Genomic DNA, 16311 nt, shown 5'->3' on the forward strand with positions numbered 1-16311 from the left:
GACTTGGAAGGGAACTGGGCCTCCCAAGAATGACCAAGTTATCACACGGAGCGGAGATAAAGCGGCAACACAAAGTCCTTTGTCCCGGAGCGGGAGTTACCCGCGGAGGGGGCGGGGGCAGCTTTGGGCCCGGCAGGACCGCCGAGCGGCTCGCAGAGGCGGGGGTGGGAAGTGGTTTCTCGCCCCGCCCCGGCCCCCGCAGTAAGGGACACGCCCCTCCCTCCCGCCCAGAGTCCCTCTAGGAGCCACCGCCCGGCGAGGCCCTGTTCAGGCTCCCGGACCCAGGGCTCGGCCCTGGGCGGACCCCGGTGCAGTGGCCCCCCCAGTCCGCCCGGGGCGCTGTGGCTGCGGCGGGTCCGGAGGGGGTGGCGAAGCCTTGGGGAGAGGCGGGGAGAGGGGAGTGTTGGAGGCGCCCGAGCCGGGCCGGCCCGGCTGGCGGGGAGGAGGAGGAGGAGGTGGAGAAGGAGGAGGAGGGACCCGGGCGGGCTGGCGGGCGGCCGGGTGGCGGCGGCGGCGGCGGCATGGCGGAGCCGAGCGGGGTTGAGACGAGGCCCCCCATTCGGGTCACCGTCAAGACCCCCAAGGACAAGGAGGAAATTGTGATCTGCGATCGAGCCTCGGTCAAGGAGGTAGTAGGGGTGACGGGGACCGCGCGCGGTGGAAGGGTCTGCAGGGAGATTGGGGTGGGGGGTGGTGGCGGCTCCGAGGAACGGTCGGGGTGTCCGGGAGGGCCCCGGAGAGGAAGGCGGGGGTCCAGCCGGGACCCCGAGGAGCGGTAGGGAAGGAGAGGCGGGTAGGGGGCGCCCTACGAGGGTAGATCCGGAGAGCGTGGCGCGTGCTGGGGGGGCCAGGGTTGGTCGTGGGGCCAGGACTGGGGGCGTGATAGAGAGTGGGGAGGGGGCACCATGGACAGAGAATGAGGAAAAACCTTGGGTTTGAGGGTGCGCCCCGGTTACTGTCGGGGTTCGAGGTCTCCAGGCAGAGTAGGGGGGCCCAGACTACGTGCTGAACCAGGAGAACGGGCGGGGGGTGCAGGAGATCGCCGGGTGCCTACTGTGTACCTCAGAGGAGGCCCAGAGTCTTAGGAGAAAACCTGGGGTTGTGGGAGGAGTATTTTCCTCTGCCCAGATTCTTACAAATCGAGGTGGTTTCCTTTGGTGGTCAGTTCCTCTAGGATTTGCGCAGCGTGCAGTAGATGCTCAATAAAAATTTGTTGAATAAGTGAATGAGGGAATATTGCCTGTGTTTCTCACCCCCAGTGGCTGCTCCAAAATTTCACATAGGCGGGGCTTAAGATAGGCCATCTGGTTGGAAGAGAGGGATTCTGGAAACTGCCTTTGCTTAGCAGGTGCATTGTTTTTCCTCAGAGTGAATGTTATTTTTTGTTGGGGGGTGCTGATAGTTGGGGAGTCTAACTCTTCCCAAGCCAGCCCCTGGTGCCATCCCTGCCCCTCAACCTTATAAAATGACCCCAATTCCTGAATTTTAATCCTTTTCCCTGCAAAGCTAAATTGAAATCAGCTTTAATTGAGAAGCAGTGTGTCCGAGCCTTTACTAGTGTGGGCTTGGGTGTCAAGGCCTGAGTTCCATTCTGCCCAGAGCAAATTGCGTAATTTCTTTGATCCTTAATTTTCGCAACTTTCCAATGGAGATAACAATTACTAAGTATCTCTTGGGACTTAGACTGTTAACTGGTGAATATCAAGTGCTATTTGTTGTTGTAGTTCAAAGAACGCTGAAGCAGAAGCTGGGAATAAAGAAAGAAACTTGGGGTCTGAGAAGAGAAGGCTGAAGGAGACAGGGCCTGGGTCTAAAGCTGGTGAAAGAGTTGGTATGGGGAGGGCTGCCCAGGCAGCACCCTCACAAGGAGCTGGATGGAGGGACTGAGGGTGGGATGGCAGATAGCAGCAAGGGCTTTTAGGGTGGGGGAGCTTGGGATGGAGCTGAGAGAGGAGCCTTGCACTGGTCCATCTTGGTTAAGAAAGGAGCTGCTTATTGCACTGAAGGGGTGGAGAAGAGACCGCAGAAAGGACTTCCCATGACTAGAGTGGGAGCAAGGGAATGCAGAGGCTACTTGGAGAAGACGCAGGGTCCTTGGTAGGTGTAGACCCAGCAGCCTCCTCAGTGACCTCTGCCTCTTGATCACAGTTCAAAGAGGAAATCTCCCGGAGGTTTAAGGCCCAGCAGGACCAGCTCGTCCTGATCTTTGCCGGCAAGATCCTCAAGGATGGGGACACACTGAACCAGCATGGGATCAAGGATGGGCTCACCGTCCACCTGGTCATCAAGACTCCTCAGAAGTAAGTCCAGGAGATAAGCAGGCCCAGCCTCTGACTGGGCTCCTCTCTCCCTTCCCCATCTGACACTTTCTCACCCGTTGCTTAGCTGGACCGGGAGGGCCTATGCCAAGGAAGAATTGCCTGGCAGCCTGAGTGTATTGCCAGGCAGCACTATGATCTCATCTCCAGGAGAAGGGAAATTGACTTACTCCTCTCAGAATGCCCTGATGACAGATGAGACTAGCTCCTTCCTCCCTCTCCCTGGTTTACTGACCACCCCTTCCCCCTGCTGCTGCCCCAGGGTCCCTCAGGAGGTAGCTCAGATTAGGGCAGTGCCTTTCTTCTTCTCTGGGGGCCCACTCCAACTAGTATTCTCCTTTCTCTGTCCTCAGGGCTCAGGATCCGGCTGCTGCTACTGCTTCTTCCCCCTCCACTCCAGACCCTGCCTCTGCACCCTCCACCACACCTGCTTCACCTGCCACCCCTGCCCAGCCCTCCACCTCTGGCAGTGCCACTTCAGATACTGGCAGTGGAAGCCGGAGGAGCAGTGGGGGGGGTCCCTCCCCGGGGGCTGGGGAGGCTCCCCCCAGTGCTCCTGCCTCCATACTCTGTAAGCCCTTAGGAAGGAGAATACAGTCCAATTTTGGGCTGGGGAGTGAGGGAAAACCAAGAGGAGGGAGAAAAATGGTCCCTGCTCTTGGGCTGGTGGGGGTAGGGGGCTTCTGGACATAGGGTTCCAGACATTGGTACTTGAGCTGAGACCAGGCTGTGAGGACTTCCTGGAAGAGGGGAACATGGCTGAGTGTTAAGAGTAAGGGGAGAAATGGGGCTGGGAATATGGGGAACCTGGGTGAGGATATTGAAGACCCAGTGAGACTGGGGAAAATTTGGACCTGGCCAGAGCCAGATAGGATATATTAATTTACTCATTCATCACTGGTTGCCCACTCTGGGCTAGGTACTGTGCTCAGCTCTGGGGTAATTTAAGTCTCTGCCATCAAAGAGCTCTCAGTCTAGTAGGCTGACATCTTGCCAGCAGTGGATCAGGGCTGGGACTGTGGGAGTAAGTGGAAAAGGGAGACATGAGAGGCAGAGGACAGATGGGGCCTCTTCTGGAGACCTGAAATTGGTGGCTTTGGCCAGGTGGGAGAAGGGCTCTTGTGGCAGATCATGACTCTGCCCCCTCTCCGCAGCTGGCTTTGGGGGCATCCTGGGGCTGGGCAGCCTGGGCCTAGGCTCTGCCAACTTCATGGAGCTGCAGCAGCAGATGCAGAGACAGCTGATGTCCAATCCTGAGATGCTGTCACAGATCATGGAGAACCCCCTGGTCCAGGACATGATGTCTAATCCCGACCTAATGCGTCACATGATCATGGCCAATCCTCAGATGCAGCAGCTGATGGAGCGGAACCCCGAGATTAGCCACATGCTCAACAACCCCGAGCTCATGAGGCAGGTGGGTGTGGGAGAAGGTTGTGTTGGAGGGGACACCTGGAGCCCAGGCATGCCCTGCCCAGTCTATTCTCACCTTGTCCTACTCTGATTGGTTGATTGATTGTGATTGTATTGACAGAGTCATTCATTCATTTAGCTGCCATGTTTTGAACCCTGGGGGTACAGTGATGAAAATACAGTCCTAGCTTTCCAGGATTTCCTGATCTCAAAGGGAAGTGGCACAGGTAAACAGGCAATTATCTTTCAGTGTGGTTGGTGCTATTATAGGGACAGTACAGGATCCCCTGAGAGCACAGAGAAGGGCTCTGACCCTATCCTGGGCCTCAGAGGAGACCTCCTAGAGGAAGTGTCATCCAAGCAGAGACCCAAAGGAGGAGAAGGAATAAATCAGGGGAAGAAAGAGAGAATAATATTTAGAGCTGAGGGAAAGCAAGTGCAAAGGTCTGGAAGTGAAAAAGATAGGGTGTTTGGGGAGCGTTGTGGCTGGGCAGGGCCCAGTTGGGAAGAGAGACCTCGGGGAGGCAGTTTCGGGAGCTCCATCTCCTGGCCCACTCATTCCACCAAGGGATAAGGATAGACAATTTTCCCAGCAGAGCTGTCAACACCAGTGTTGACCTCACTAGAAGATAAGTGACATTTTCGAGTGTGTGTTTTGTTCACTGTCTAGAACAGTGCCTGGTACATAGTAGGACTCATAAATATTTACTGAATGAATAAATGAACACTGGGACAAGAGATCAGAGCCCTGTGAGCTTGGGTGTATCAGGCCATAAAGGCATCTTAAAGCCAAGTGTAGAGCAGGATTGAGAAGGAAGGAGAGATGGGTGGAGAGAAAAGTTATCCGAAGATGAATGGGAACAAAAAGAAGTTATGTTCATTTTCTTTCATGCATTGTTTTCCCCTGGTGTTGACACAGACACAGAGTGAGCCATTGCCCCTATCTTCAGTGTTTCTCAAGGTGCAACCAGGCCAAAGACGTGAGGGCGGGGATTAGAGGGTGTTGGTAGCATTGTCCCAACTTGAATCCTTTCCCTCCCTAACCTGTGGTCATTTACTATGAGTCACGGTATGGCCTCGGTCAGACAAACGTTCCTGGTCTTGAAACCTGGCTCACCACTGAACTGGTTGTGTGTCCCCAGGCTGAAAGTCAGATAACATCTCTTGAGCCTGTTTTCTCATCTGCAAAATAGTGACAGAAATACCTACCTAGGAGAGTTATTGTGGGGATTAAACAACTTAAATTCTGTAAAGTACTTCGCCCAGTGCCTGTATGTAATGAGTTCAGTAGATGTTAATTTTCTCTTCGGTCTCCTCCCCTCTCTCGGGTCCCCTCTTACTCAGTTTCCTCAGTGCTCCTGGCACTTCTGTGGAACCCCTGAGCCTGAGGGAGGGAAACTGCTGCCCTTACCTTGTCTTGGATCATTGTCCCCTACTAGAAAAAGCCAACCAAAATACCCACAAGGAAGTAGGATTGGAGCCAAGATTATAGTAGAAGAAGGAAGTCCAGTTCACCCTACTCCCTGCCACTGCAGGGTAGTTGCTGGGCCCTGGGCCCTGAACTTTGGACCCTGCTTCTAGGGCAGACCCCCTCCTCAGGCCTCACCCTTTTCCTAGCTTGGTGCTCTGCTGTTTCCAGGGCCCATCCTTTCTCTTTCCCTCCTCCACCAGACAATGGAACTTGCTCGGAATCCAGCCATGATGCAGGAGATGATGCGGAACCAGGACCGGGCCCTGAGCAACCTCGAGAGCATCCCTGGGGGGTATAATGCTCTCCGCCGCATGTACACGGACATCCAGGAACCCATGTTCAGTGCTGCCCGGGAGCAGGTGGGGCCAGGGGCAGGGGCATAGGGAGGGGCTGTCTGGGCTTGGGATTCCCTGCCCCCAGACCCAGGCAAGCCTCAGGGTGCTGTCTGCTCCTCTTTCTTCCCCCCAGCCCCTGATGGGTGGGCCTTGGCTGGAAGGCTGGCTCTCCCAGTGCATAGGCAGGGTTGGTCCAAGTTGGCATGGGACTGAGGCACTAGGACAAAAGATAGCAGAGTTTTCTGGGGAAATGGAGGAGACGTAATGTCCAAGGGAATTGACATTGTTCTGACAAACATCTTGCACCAGGGGGGTTCCAAAGTTGGGGGGCAGGCTTGGGAATCAGACAGCTGACCCTAACACAGTGTGTCTCAAGTGTGGTCCACAGAGCATCTGCATCAGAATCACCCGGGGAGCTTGTTAGTAATGAGATTCCTGGTCCTTACCCTTGAACTACTTATTGAATCAATTTCTGGGGTTAGGCTTCAGGAATATGCACTTTTTTTAGAATAATGCTTTATGAATTATTTCCAAGTGTATAAAGAGTATAGATAAAAATATAGCATTCTCTTATATCCAGCACCCAACTTTATCTAACCCTAACATGTTGCCCTATGTAGTTTCAGTGCTTTTTTTGGTTCTTTTAAAAATTTAATTTGTCTTGAATGTATCGTACATTAACATATACATTTTGGTTCAGAATTCAAAAGTAAACAAAAGGATATTTAAAATGTATAGAAAAGTTTACAAGCTAAACAAAGGGATACAAAAGGATTCTTCTATTTCCATCTCCTAGACACCTCTTTTTTACCCCAGAGGTAATTGACGTTGGTAGTATTTTGTGTATTTTTCTAGCTGTGTTTAGTATTTGCAAATAAGACATTACAGATAGAATTGCAGGTTTCATGTTCTTTCTCCCCAATCCTAGTCCATTCTTTCCCTCCAGAAGTAGCTACTACTGAAGCTGTTGTTTATCATTCTGATTCATTTCTTTATGCTTTTATTACCCATGTATCTGTCTATAAACAACCTGTAATATTTTGCATATTTTTAAACCTCACAGAAGTGGTATCATGCTGTTCAGATCATTTTTAACTTGCTTTTTTTTTCATTTTTATTGAGATATATTCATATAACATACAGTCCTTCAAAGTGTACAGTCAGTTGTTCATAGTTGTGCATTTATCACAACAATCTTTGAACCTTTTCATTACTCCAAAAAATAAAAATTAGAATAAAAAGGAACACCCAAAACATTCCATTCCCTTCCTCCCCCCATTGTTCATATACTTTTTTTCACACTCATTGTTTTTTTTTAACTTTATCAAAAAATTAAAAAAACAATAAAAAAACCAATATTTCAAACAAAACCAAAATAACTTGCTTTTTAAAAAACGTTTTTAAAATGTTTTATTGAGGAATAATATGCATACGGAAGAACGCACATTTCATCAGCGTTATGCTCCCCATAACCAGTAGCCAGGTGTGAGGTCGGGAGCTCACATTTACTTTTTCCTTGTGGATAACCAGTTTGCCAGCACTGTTTATGAGTGGCCCATACTTTTCCAATGCATTGTTCATGCCATCTCTGTCCTATACCCAGTTTCCACAGTGAGTGCCCCTCTTGCTGACTCTGTTCTAGTCCGCTGGTATTTGTCTCTCTCTGCACTGGTACCACACAGTCCTGATTTAATCTTGGTGTCTGGTAGAGTGAATCTCCCACATTGTTCTTCAACATCACCTTCGTTATTCTTGGCATTGCTCTTTCAAATGAATTTTAGAAACTGCTGGTGGGGATCACCTATGAATATTTAAGGAATTTAATTTTTATTTTTAAAATTTTACTTTATTTTTAAGTATTTAATTAAATTTCTTTTCTGAAAGTAATGCATACACCTGGTAAAACAAACACATAATTGAAAAAGACTTATAACAAGCACTCCAGCTAATTCTGATGCACACTAAAGTGTGAGAACCACTGGTTTAACTAAAAGAAAACCACATTTGCCATCAACAAACTGGGTTCCAATACTGGCTCCACCATTTTCTAGTGGTGTGATTTTAAGTGAGTTGCTTAACCAATCTGAGTCGTAGCTTCCTCGTATTCAAAGAGGAGATAATGTATTATAGCAGCCAGTTCTTAATCTTTTTGATCTCAGGACCCTTTTATACTCTTAAAAATGACTGGGAACCCCAAAAAGCTTTTGTTCTTGTAGGATATCTTTATCTATGTTTACTATATCAAAAATTAAAACTGAGAAATTAAAAAAATTTACTTATTAATTCCTCTAAAAGTAACAGCAAATCCATTAATGTTAATATACATAACATGTTCTTTTGAAAAATAACTATTTTCCAAAACAAACAAAAGTTTAGAGGAAAGAGTAGCTTAATGTCTGGCTTCATACAAGACAGGTAGCTTCTCAAACCTGCTTATGCATTCTGCATTCAGACCTTTGCAATGTCACATGTTATGTAGCATTTGGAAAACTCCACTGTATACTCATGAAGGAATGAGAGTGAAAAGGCAAATAATGTTTTAAAATTTTGGAAACAGTTTTGATCCTCACAGGGGTCCTCAGACCACACTTCAAGAACTGGCATTTTAGAAGGATATTGTAAGCATTCGAATAAATGTGTCAGGCACATGGTCGGTGCTCAATAAATGGTGGCCGTTATCACTGCGGGTAGTTCAGGGAAAGGGATTCCATCCATAGGGTGTACTGGGAAGAACAAAGCAGGGCTCAGAACTAGGTGGGGTGAGGTGCTAGGCAGATACCAAAACAGGAAATCTGAAAAAGGGACAAAGACTGAAACCGTGGCACATGAATGCTGGCTGTGAGCCTTGTTATCTGAACAGCCATCTGGTAAGGCAAAGGAACCGCAACCCAGATCAGGAGGGTCCCCATGAGCCACTTTGAACAAACAGGAGAAGTGACTGGAGATGAAGCCTCATGTGGGGAGGGGCTGAGGCGGCTCAGATACCTCCTGCTCAGGTCAGGATGTCCTGGGAGCTGGGGAGAGGGAGTTGCCAAGCTCTAGGGTCCTGAGGAAGACTGAGCAGGGGAGAGAGGTCCTGGAACTCCCTCAGCAAGCCCACCCTGAGCTCTGCCCTGGGTGTTGGAGGGTCAGAGGGAGCAGGTTCAGGAGTTGCCTTTGGGCAGCACACCATCCTATGGGGTACAGACTTCAAGACGATCCTGGGTGACATAGTAAGGAGCCCAGTGCTGAGGGGGCAGGAGGCCAGTGTGAAAAGGTAGGCCAGGTGGGGAGGGAAGGAAAAATAGGGTGGGGGAAGCAACAGAAGGAGAAAAAGGCCTAGGGAGGACATCCTGAGTCAGAGGACTGGCCAGTGTGGGACTCCATTGTGGCAGGCCTGAATGGACAGAGAATGGCACTTAGGGAACCTAGGAAATGAGGGAGGGGGCTTTGGGGAGTTGGGATTGGACCAGGGTAGCTGGAAAAGGGAGCTGGAGATAGTTCAAGGTTGAAGCAGGAGAGCTAGGTCTGAGAGCCAGCTCCCATCGTGCCAACAATTATTGAGCACCTACTAGTGCCAGGGGCTGGGGGTGCAAAGGCGAATCCGACCTTGGCTCTGCCCCTTGAGAGCTACAGGAAAACAGATATCTCACTACACAATAAGAAAGGTGTATGCAAAATGCTACAGGAGCACCAAGGAGGAGACTAGAGACTGAATATTTGTAGTCAACAGGGGAAATGGGAAATTTCCAGTTATCTGAGGGATTTAATTACCCAGTCATTAGCATCAGCCAGCTCCCAGCCCGCAGGGCCAGGGTGGAGCCACCCATTGTGGAGCAAAGATTGAGCTAAGGACCTCCAAGGATCTTAGATCACTCTCCCTTTCCTGGGGCAGGGGAAGCTATTAGGTGAGAGAAGAGAAAGGGCTGGCCCTTGTCCCTCATTTGTTTCAGTCCTTAACCCGAAACCTTTCCCTCCTCCCAGTTTGGCAACAATCCCTTCTCTTCCCTGGCCGGGAACTCCGACAGCTCGTCCTCCCAGCCTCTGCGGACTGAGAATCGAGAGCCCCTCCCTAACCCCTGGAGCCCCTCGCCCCCCACCTCCCAGGCCCCCGGGTCCGGTGGGGAGGGCACCGGAGGATCGGGGACCAGCCAGGTGCACCCGACAGTCTCGAACCCTTTTGGGATCAATGCGGCTAGCCTGGGGTCAGGTATGTCCTAGGGTGGAAGGAGCTTAGTGGGGTCACCAGGGCAGCCCCTCTGCCCCAGGACTGAATGGGGTTCATACTGCTCCAGGATTTTGAAAGGTGAGACTGTACTGAAGCCACAGAGGGGGCTCTGCAGCCTGGGGTAGTGGCCAGGCCCCTCAGAGGGTGAGGGTTGGTTCTGGTCATGTCCTGATATCTCTGGTAGTGACCTAAGTAAGGGCTTATGAATAAACCAGGCCCCACCTCCTAAGCTCTTTGAGCACTGCCAATCCTGTCCAGTGGAAACGGGTCAGACAGAGGAGGGGAGTGCTGAAGAGGAATCAGGGCAGACCTGGGGACAGGCAGATAGGAGGCTGGGGGTGAGGGATGTGCAGACTGCTGTGAACAGAAGTTCAGGTTATACACTGCACAACCCTCATTTATAAGGACTATGGCTTTACACACGGACCTGAGGATGTTTTTGGTGGATGCCCTGATTTCTCTGCACCCTGGGGAACATTTTGATTGGGCAAGTCCCTTCTCCATGTGCTTCAGCTTCCTTATTTAGAAAAAAAGGACTTACACTTGATCCGTGGTTTTTAAATTATGCTCCCGAGTCCTGGGAGGTCTGGACCATCTCCAGGATGAGGGAGGATGAAATGGGAGAGGCTCCAGGACTCCTGCCCCAGCTCCAGCCCAAAGCATTGACTTTTTTGGGTTCTGAGTGGGATTTGGTTTGAGTAAAGAGTCTCTGCTGCCAAGACAAGTTTGAAAACCATGGGTCTAGGTGATCTTAGTGGATCCTTTCCAACATTATCTGAGCTTGTGGTAGGAACAATCCAGAGGGGCATGAATCAGACCCAGTTTCCAGCTGGCCTGTCCTTAGCAAAGTCAATGGGAAAGGGGCCAGGCCAGAGCAGGGCGAGATGACCTCGGAGTCAGGAAAGACTTGGACCCACGCCATAGTACATGGGTGCCCATTTTGCCATTGCCCTTCTGAGTTTTGCAACCACTCAGTATCTGAAGAAAGGTAAATTAAAGTTGGGCATCTGGTTTCCATCTGGACCTCCTTCTCTCCTGTTTTCTTTCCCCCCTTCTTGTCCTAGGGATGTTCAACAGCCCAGAAATGCAGGCTCTCCTCCAGCAGATCTCTGAGAACCCCCAGCTAATGCAGAATGTGGTCTCAGCCCCCTACATGCGCAGCATGATGCAGACGCTTGCCCAGAACCCTGATTTTGCTGCTCAGGTATCGAACTGGTCCAAGGGGAATGTCTTGGGGAGAGGGTATCCCCTGTTTGGGGGCCGTGTCTTGTGGTGGTCAAGAGCAAAGCCTCTGGAGCCAGACTGCCTGGCTGTTTATCCCAAGCACTGCTACTGCCTAGCTGTGTGAATCAAGCGAGTTATTTTAATCTTTCAGTTTCCACATCTGTAAAATGGTGATAATAATAGTTTCTACCTCAGAGAGTTATTGTGAGAGTTAGATGAGTTGCTACATGTAAAGTATTTATAACAGGTATGGCACATAGTAAGCACTCTATGCTTGGAAGCATTAGCTATCACCACCATCATCATCATCATCATCACTGTCCTCCTCATCATCGTCAAACCCAGTGCTGAGCCACTTGACTCCTTATACTCACCATTGCCCAGAATATACTTCCATTTCCTCTCACTGACCTATTTAGGCCTTCAGGATAATTTGAGATCCATGGAAAAGCTGGCCAGATTCCCTATGGTGGTAGGAGGGGCTGAGGGAGTCTGGTCTGTGGGGGATTTCTTAAGGTGGGTGGGCCCAGACCTCCCCCTTACTATCGTCACCTTGGCAGATGATGGTGAACGTGCCACTCTTCGCGGGGAACCCTCAGCTGCAGGAGCAGCTCCGCCTGCAGCTCCCAGTTTTCCTGCAGCAGGTGAGTGAGGAGCCTAGAGGAGTCAGAGATTGAGGGCAAGGGGTGGACCCTGAAGCCCAATGGCTGGGACTTAAGGGAGGGGGTGCAGCTTGGCTCTGGACTCAGGGTTGGGGCTGCCTCCTCTTTCCTCCTACCTCCCGTGGTCTTTCTCTGCCTGTTTCGTGCCAGATGCAGAACCCAGAATCGCTCTCCATCCTTACCAACCCCCGCGCCATGCAGGCGCTGCTGCAGATCCAGCAGGGATTGCAGACCTTGCAGACCGAGGCCCCTGGACTGGTACCCAGGTGAGGGTTGGGGGGGAAGGGGGGGAGATGGGCAGCAAGATTCTGATCACTCCTCCCCTTTGACTCCTCTCTGCCAGCCTCCAAGTCTCGCGCTGGCTCCTGGCAGCCTTCATATTTGTGAGGGTCTGGTTTTTCTGTTTTCCTCCAACTGCTTTTCCTTCTGGATCTCACATTTCCATCCCTTCCTTGAGTGCTCTCCCACTTCTCAGACTCTCATGTAGTTATCTCCTGCCTGCAGCCTTGGGTCCTTTGGGATGTCCCGGACCCCAGCACCCTCAGTAGGCAGCAACGCCGGGTCTGCACCTGAGGCCCCCAACTCCTTGCCATCCACCCCAGCCACATCGTCTCCATCAGGGGCTTCCAGTGCTCAGCAGCAACTCATGCAACAGATGATCCAGCTTTTGGCTGGAAGTGGAAACTCACAGGTACATGGGGCAGCAGAGCTGGTGTTGGGACCACCACTGCAATGCAGGACAGAGGAAGGGTAGCAGGAGGGTGGAGATAGCAGAGCAGGCTTCAGAGTAAGCCAGACCTGGTTTTCGATTCTGGTCAACCACTTACTAGCCTTGGGCAAGTTACTGATCCTGCCTGGGTTCAGTTTCCATAGCTATAAAATGGAAATGAGAAGAGTAATAGCTCTTACCATGTACCAAATACTGTTCTAAGTGCTTTATAAGAGCTCATTTAATTTATTCCTCACAACAGCCTTGTGAGGAAGCTATTAATATCATCTGTATTTGATAGTTGGGAAAAACTGAAGCTCAGAGAGGTTAAGTGGCTTCTTCAGGGTCGTATAGCTAGTAAGTAACAGAACCAATATCAGAACCAATATTTAAACCCTGGTATTTTGGCTCCGGAATTTACACTTTGATCATTATATTATACCACTTCTATTTATATCAAAGGATTCTTTTGATAACTAAAGCACCCGGGACTCTGGAGGGGAGGATTCTGGAAAGTCAGATGACTAGAGCCCTGAGCCACAAAGTCAAGGCCCGGGACTAGGAGGAGTGGGGGTAACCTTGGGCAATCCTCTTAACCTCTCTGTGACTCATCTGGAGAAGTCATTCAACAAAAATATATTCTGTGCCTACTGTATGCCCAGCTCTGTACAAGGCACTGAGAGGGCTGGAGTGAGCTATCTCCCAGGTCCGCTCCAGCTTAAATTCTGCGGAAAGTGATGAGTGCAACACAGAACACTGGAAAGGGCTACTGTACTGCCCTTTGACTGACTTGCTCTGAGACCCTAGGCAGGTCCTTTCCTTCTCTGGGTCACATTTTCCTCCTTTCAGTGGGCAAGTGGACTGTGATTACTGGGCTCCTTTCAGCTCTAAGAGCCTTTGTTTTTTTGTTTTTTTTTTAAATTCTGTTTTATTGAAATATATTCACATACCATACAATCATCCATGGTGTACAATCAACTGTTCACAGTACCATCATATAGTTGTGCATTCCTCACCCCAATCTATTTTTGAATATTTTCCTTACATCAGACAGAATCAGAATCAGAATAAAAATAAAAATAAAAATAAAGAACACCCAAATCACCCCCCCATCCCACCCAATTTTTTATTTAGGTTTTGTCCCCATTTTTCTACTTATCCATCCATACACTGGATAAAGGGAGTGCGATCCACAGGGTTTTCACAATCAACTATCACCCTTTGTAAGTTACATTGTTATACAATCGTCTTCAAGGGTCAAGGCTACTGGGTTGGAGTTTGGTAGTTTTAGGTATTTACTTCTAGTGATTCCAATATATTAAAACCTAAAATGTGTTATCTATATAGTGTGGAAGAATGTCCACCAGAGTGACCTCTCAACTCCATTTGAAATCTCTCAGCCACTGAAGCTTTATTTCGTTTCATTTCACATCCCCTTTTCGGTCAAGAAGATTCTCAGTCCCACAATGCTGGGTCCAGGCTCATCCCCGGGAGTCATATCCTATGTTCCCAGGGAGATTTACACCCCTGGGAGTCAGGTCCCCCATAGAGGGGAGGGCAGTGAGATCACCTGCCAAGGTGAAGAGCCTTTAGTTTTTGATCTAGGCTAGTGCGTCCTAAACATCTCTTGGGAAAATTTTCCAGATGTTTATAGGGGGGTCAAGAATGACCCTTCTCTTTTGTAAATAATCATGTATGTTGAGCACTTAAACAAAATTAAATTGGTTCTTTCTTTCCTGGAGCCCTTCCCTGGTCTTTAATATCTCTGTGTATGTGATGACTGCCAGGAAGGCATTTGGGGGTAGTGTTTAGCATGCAACTTTTGCCCACAGAGAGTGTGGTTTTTGGAATGTCTCTTCACATCTCCAAGGTGTTTAAGGAAAGCAGTTAGGAATACAGGCTGATCTAGGCCTAACAGTTACTTTGAAATTTTGAGAAAGATATCCCCCCTTTATTGCATAGTTGTTTATGGCTTGAAATTCAAACTCCCTTTCCCCCATTTGCAACACAGCCTCCCCCACCCCCACCCCCACCCTTAGACTCTGAAGACTCTGGAGAAGACCTCCTGGTCCTCTTCCCTCCACTATAAACCGTCAGATTTAGAGAGACCCCTGCTTGGTCCTGTGCCAGTTCACAAGGCTTTTCTCCTCCAGGTGCAGACACCAGAAGTGAGATTTCAGCAGCAACTGGAGCAGCTCAACTCCATGGGCTTCATCAATCGGGAGGCCAACCTGCAGGCCTTGATTGCCACAGGAGGCGACATCAATGCGGCTATTGAGAGACTCCTGGGCTCTCAGCTCTCCTAATCCCTTGGCCCAAGCCTCTTGCCTCTCCCCTCCCTTGATGCCAGTGTTTGGTTCCTCTGACAACCCCCACCCTCTGCAGCTTGTCATCCCTCTGCCATCTCCCTTGTCCTCTCCAGACAGCAGGGTGACTTCCAAGGCATGGGCCTCACTCCCGTGGCTCTGTCCAAGAATTTTGGTTTTCCTTCTACATCTTTTACTGAATCTTCTCTCCTGAGCTTCCTGGAGCAGAGCTATTTAAACAATTTCCACAGTTTTCTTTGATTGGCCCTACCTTCTTGCTGTACAACCGCCTTTTGTGATCTCCAGACTTCTCAGTGGCAGTGCAGTTTACTGGAACAGAGTCTTCCATCTATACCAACAGGGTTTTGATTATCTTACATTTATTTTCAGTAACTTTCTTCTTTCCTTTTCCCTACCTTCCGCCCCTCCAATCCCCAGCCCATACTGCGAAGAAGAATGTCACACTCTTAGGAGGGCAAGTGAAACAGGCAGTCTGATTTTTCTCCTCACGCCTGTTCTGGTCACTTCATCCAGCACTTTTTCCTGGCCTCTGCTGGGACTTCCAGGGGCAGGAGGAAGATGCCTGTTCCCCCTGTTTGTAGAGGGCGATGAGACACAGCTCTCTGGACAAGGAATTAACCAGCCCTGGAGCAGCCTAATGGAGATCCGTGCAGAAGAGGAGGAAATGAGATTTTTTAGAGGAAGGGAATGAAGGAGACAACCTGAGTCATCTTCAAAGGCTTAGAAGTTGGAATTGACAGTTAAGGAGTGGGAGCACTAATGGCTCTTTTAGGTGGGATAGTCCAGGCCTAGGCTTAGCAGAGGAAACTTAGAGATGCTAATGAAATTTAAGCTAAAGAAAGGGGCTCACTGAACTAAGAGATGCAGCTCAGAAGGGGTCATATTGGCTCCATTTCCTCAAACATACATGCTTACACACACACATAGACACATACATTTCCATGGTGACTTGGACCCCTCTTAAAACCTCAGAAGGCATGAAGGGGATTGGTTTTCATCTCAGCAGTGGGAAATTGTGTGTGTGTGTGAGAGAGAGAGAGAGAGAAAGTTTGAGTGTGTATGTGGATTCTTTGTTGATTCGTGGTTCGGAGCTCTTTGCCACTAGAAGGAGTGGTGGTAGGGCCATTCTGGGGTAGGAATGGATACAGCCAAGAAAGCTAGGTCCCTTGGACCTTTGGATGCAGATAATCCAAGGGTAGTGAGGGATACTCCTGAAGCTGTCAGGGCAGTGACCAACACACTTATCACCCCTCACTCTGGTAAGTGTTTTGGGGGAACAGAAGAAGGGTCTTTCCTTCCAGAGCCCCTAGCTGTTGGTTTCCTAATCCCTACACTTTCAGTTCCCTACTATTTTCCTCTAGGCCAGAAAGTTCTTTATTGAGGAGGGAGAGGAGAGGGTGGCAGTGATGCCTTTGATCTGGAATTGGATATCACTCTGTTGGAGCACAGAGGAGCCTCGCATCACTTCCCCTCTGTGCTACTTGGCCCAGCTGCTTGGAGGACTCATGACTAAGAATATGGAGGCAAGAGGAACAGAATTTTGCTTTGCATGGGAAAGGATCCCAAGCAATCCAGAGAGGACTTTTCCTACATCCCCAACTCCCACACTGGCCTTTGTAAATAAATGAAGTGGTCTTTGTTGTGA

General features: G+C 49.6%; 1 protein-coding gene across 1 annotated transcript; it reads left to right on the top strand.

Moving 5' to 3' along the window:
- Positions 1-521: 521 nt before the first annotated feature.
- UBQLN4 (ubiquilin 4) lies at positions 522-16311 on the top strand. Its single transcript, XM_037825754.1, has 11 exons — positions 522-629; positions 2149-2300; positions 2672-2889; positions 3473-3735; positions 5403-5561; positions 9501-9726; positions 10809-10948; positions 11529-11612; positions 11781-11896; positions 12135-12321; positions 14493-16311. The coding sequence occupies exons 1-11, from the start codon at positions 522-524 to the stop codon at positions 14643-14645; spliced, it is 1806 nt and encodes a 601-aa protein (XP_037681682.1). The 3' UTR covers positions 14646-16311.

This window comes from Choloepus didactylus, chromosome 2, assembly GCF_015220235.1.
Source record: "Choloepus didactylus isolate mChoDid1 chromosome 2, mChoDid1.pri, whole genome shotgun sequence".
Lineage (NCBI taxonomy): Eukaryota > Metazoa > Chordata > Mammalia > Pilosa > Megalonychidae > Choloepus > Choloepus didactylus.

What these genes read in the sequence shown, in the direction of transcription:
- UBQLN4 (XM_037825754.1), top strand. Translation starts at nt 522, where the DNA reads ATGGCGGAGCCGAGCGGGGTTGAGACGAGGCCCCCCATTCGGGTCACC. An exon ending in ATCGAGCCTCGGTCAAGGAG is followed by an intron (nt 630 to 2,148) that starts GTAGTAGGGGTG and finishes TCTTGATCACAG; the next exon opens with TTCAAAGAGGAAATCTCCCG. An exon ending in GTCATCAAGACTCCTCAGAA is followed by an intron (nt 2,301 to 2,671) that starts GTAAGTCCAGGA and finishes CTCTGTCCTCAG; the next exon opens with GGCTCAGGATCCGGCTGCTG.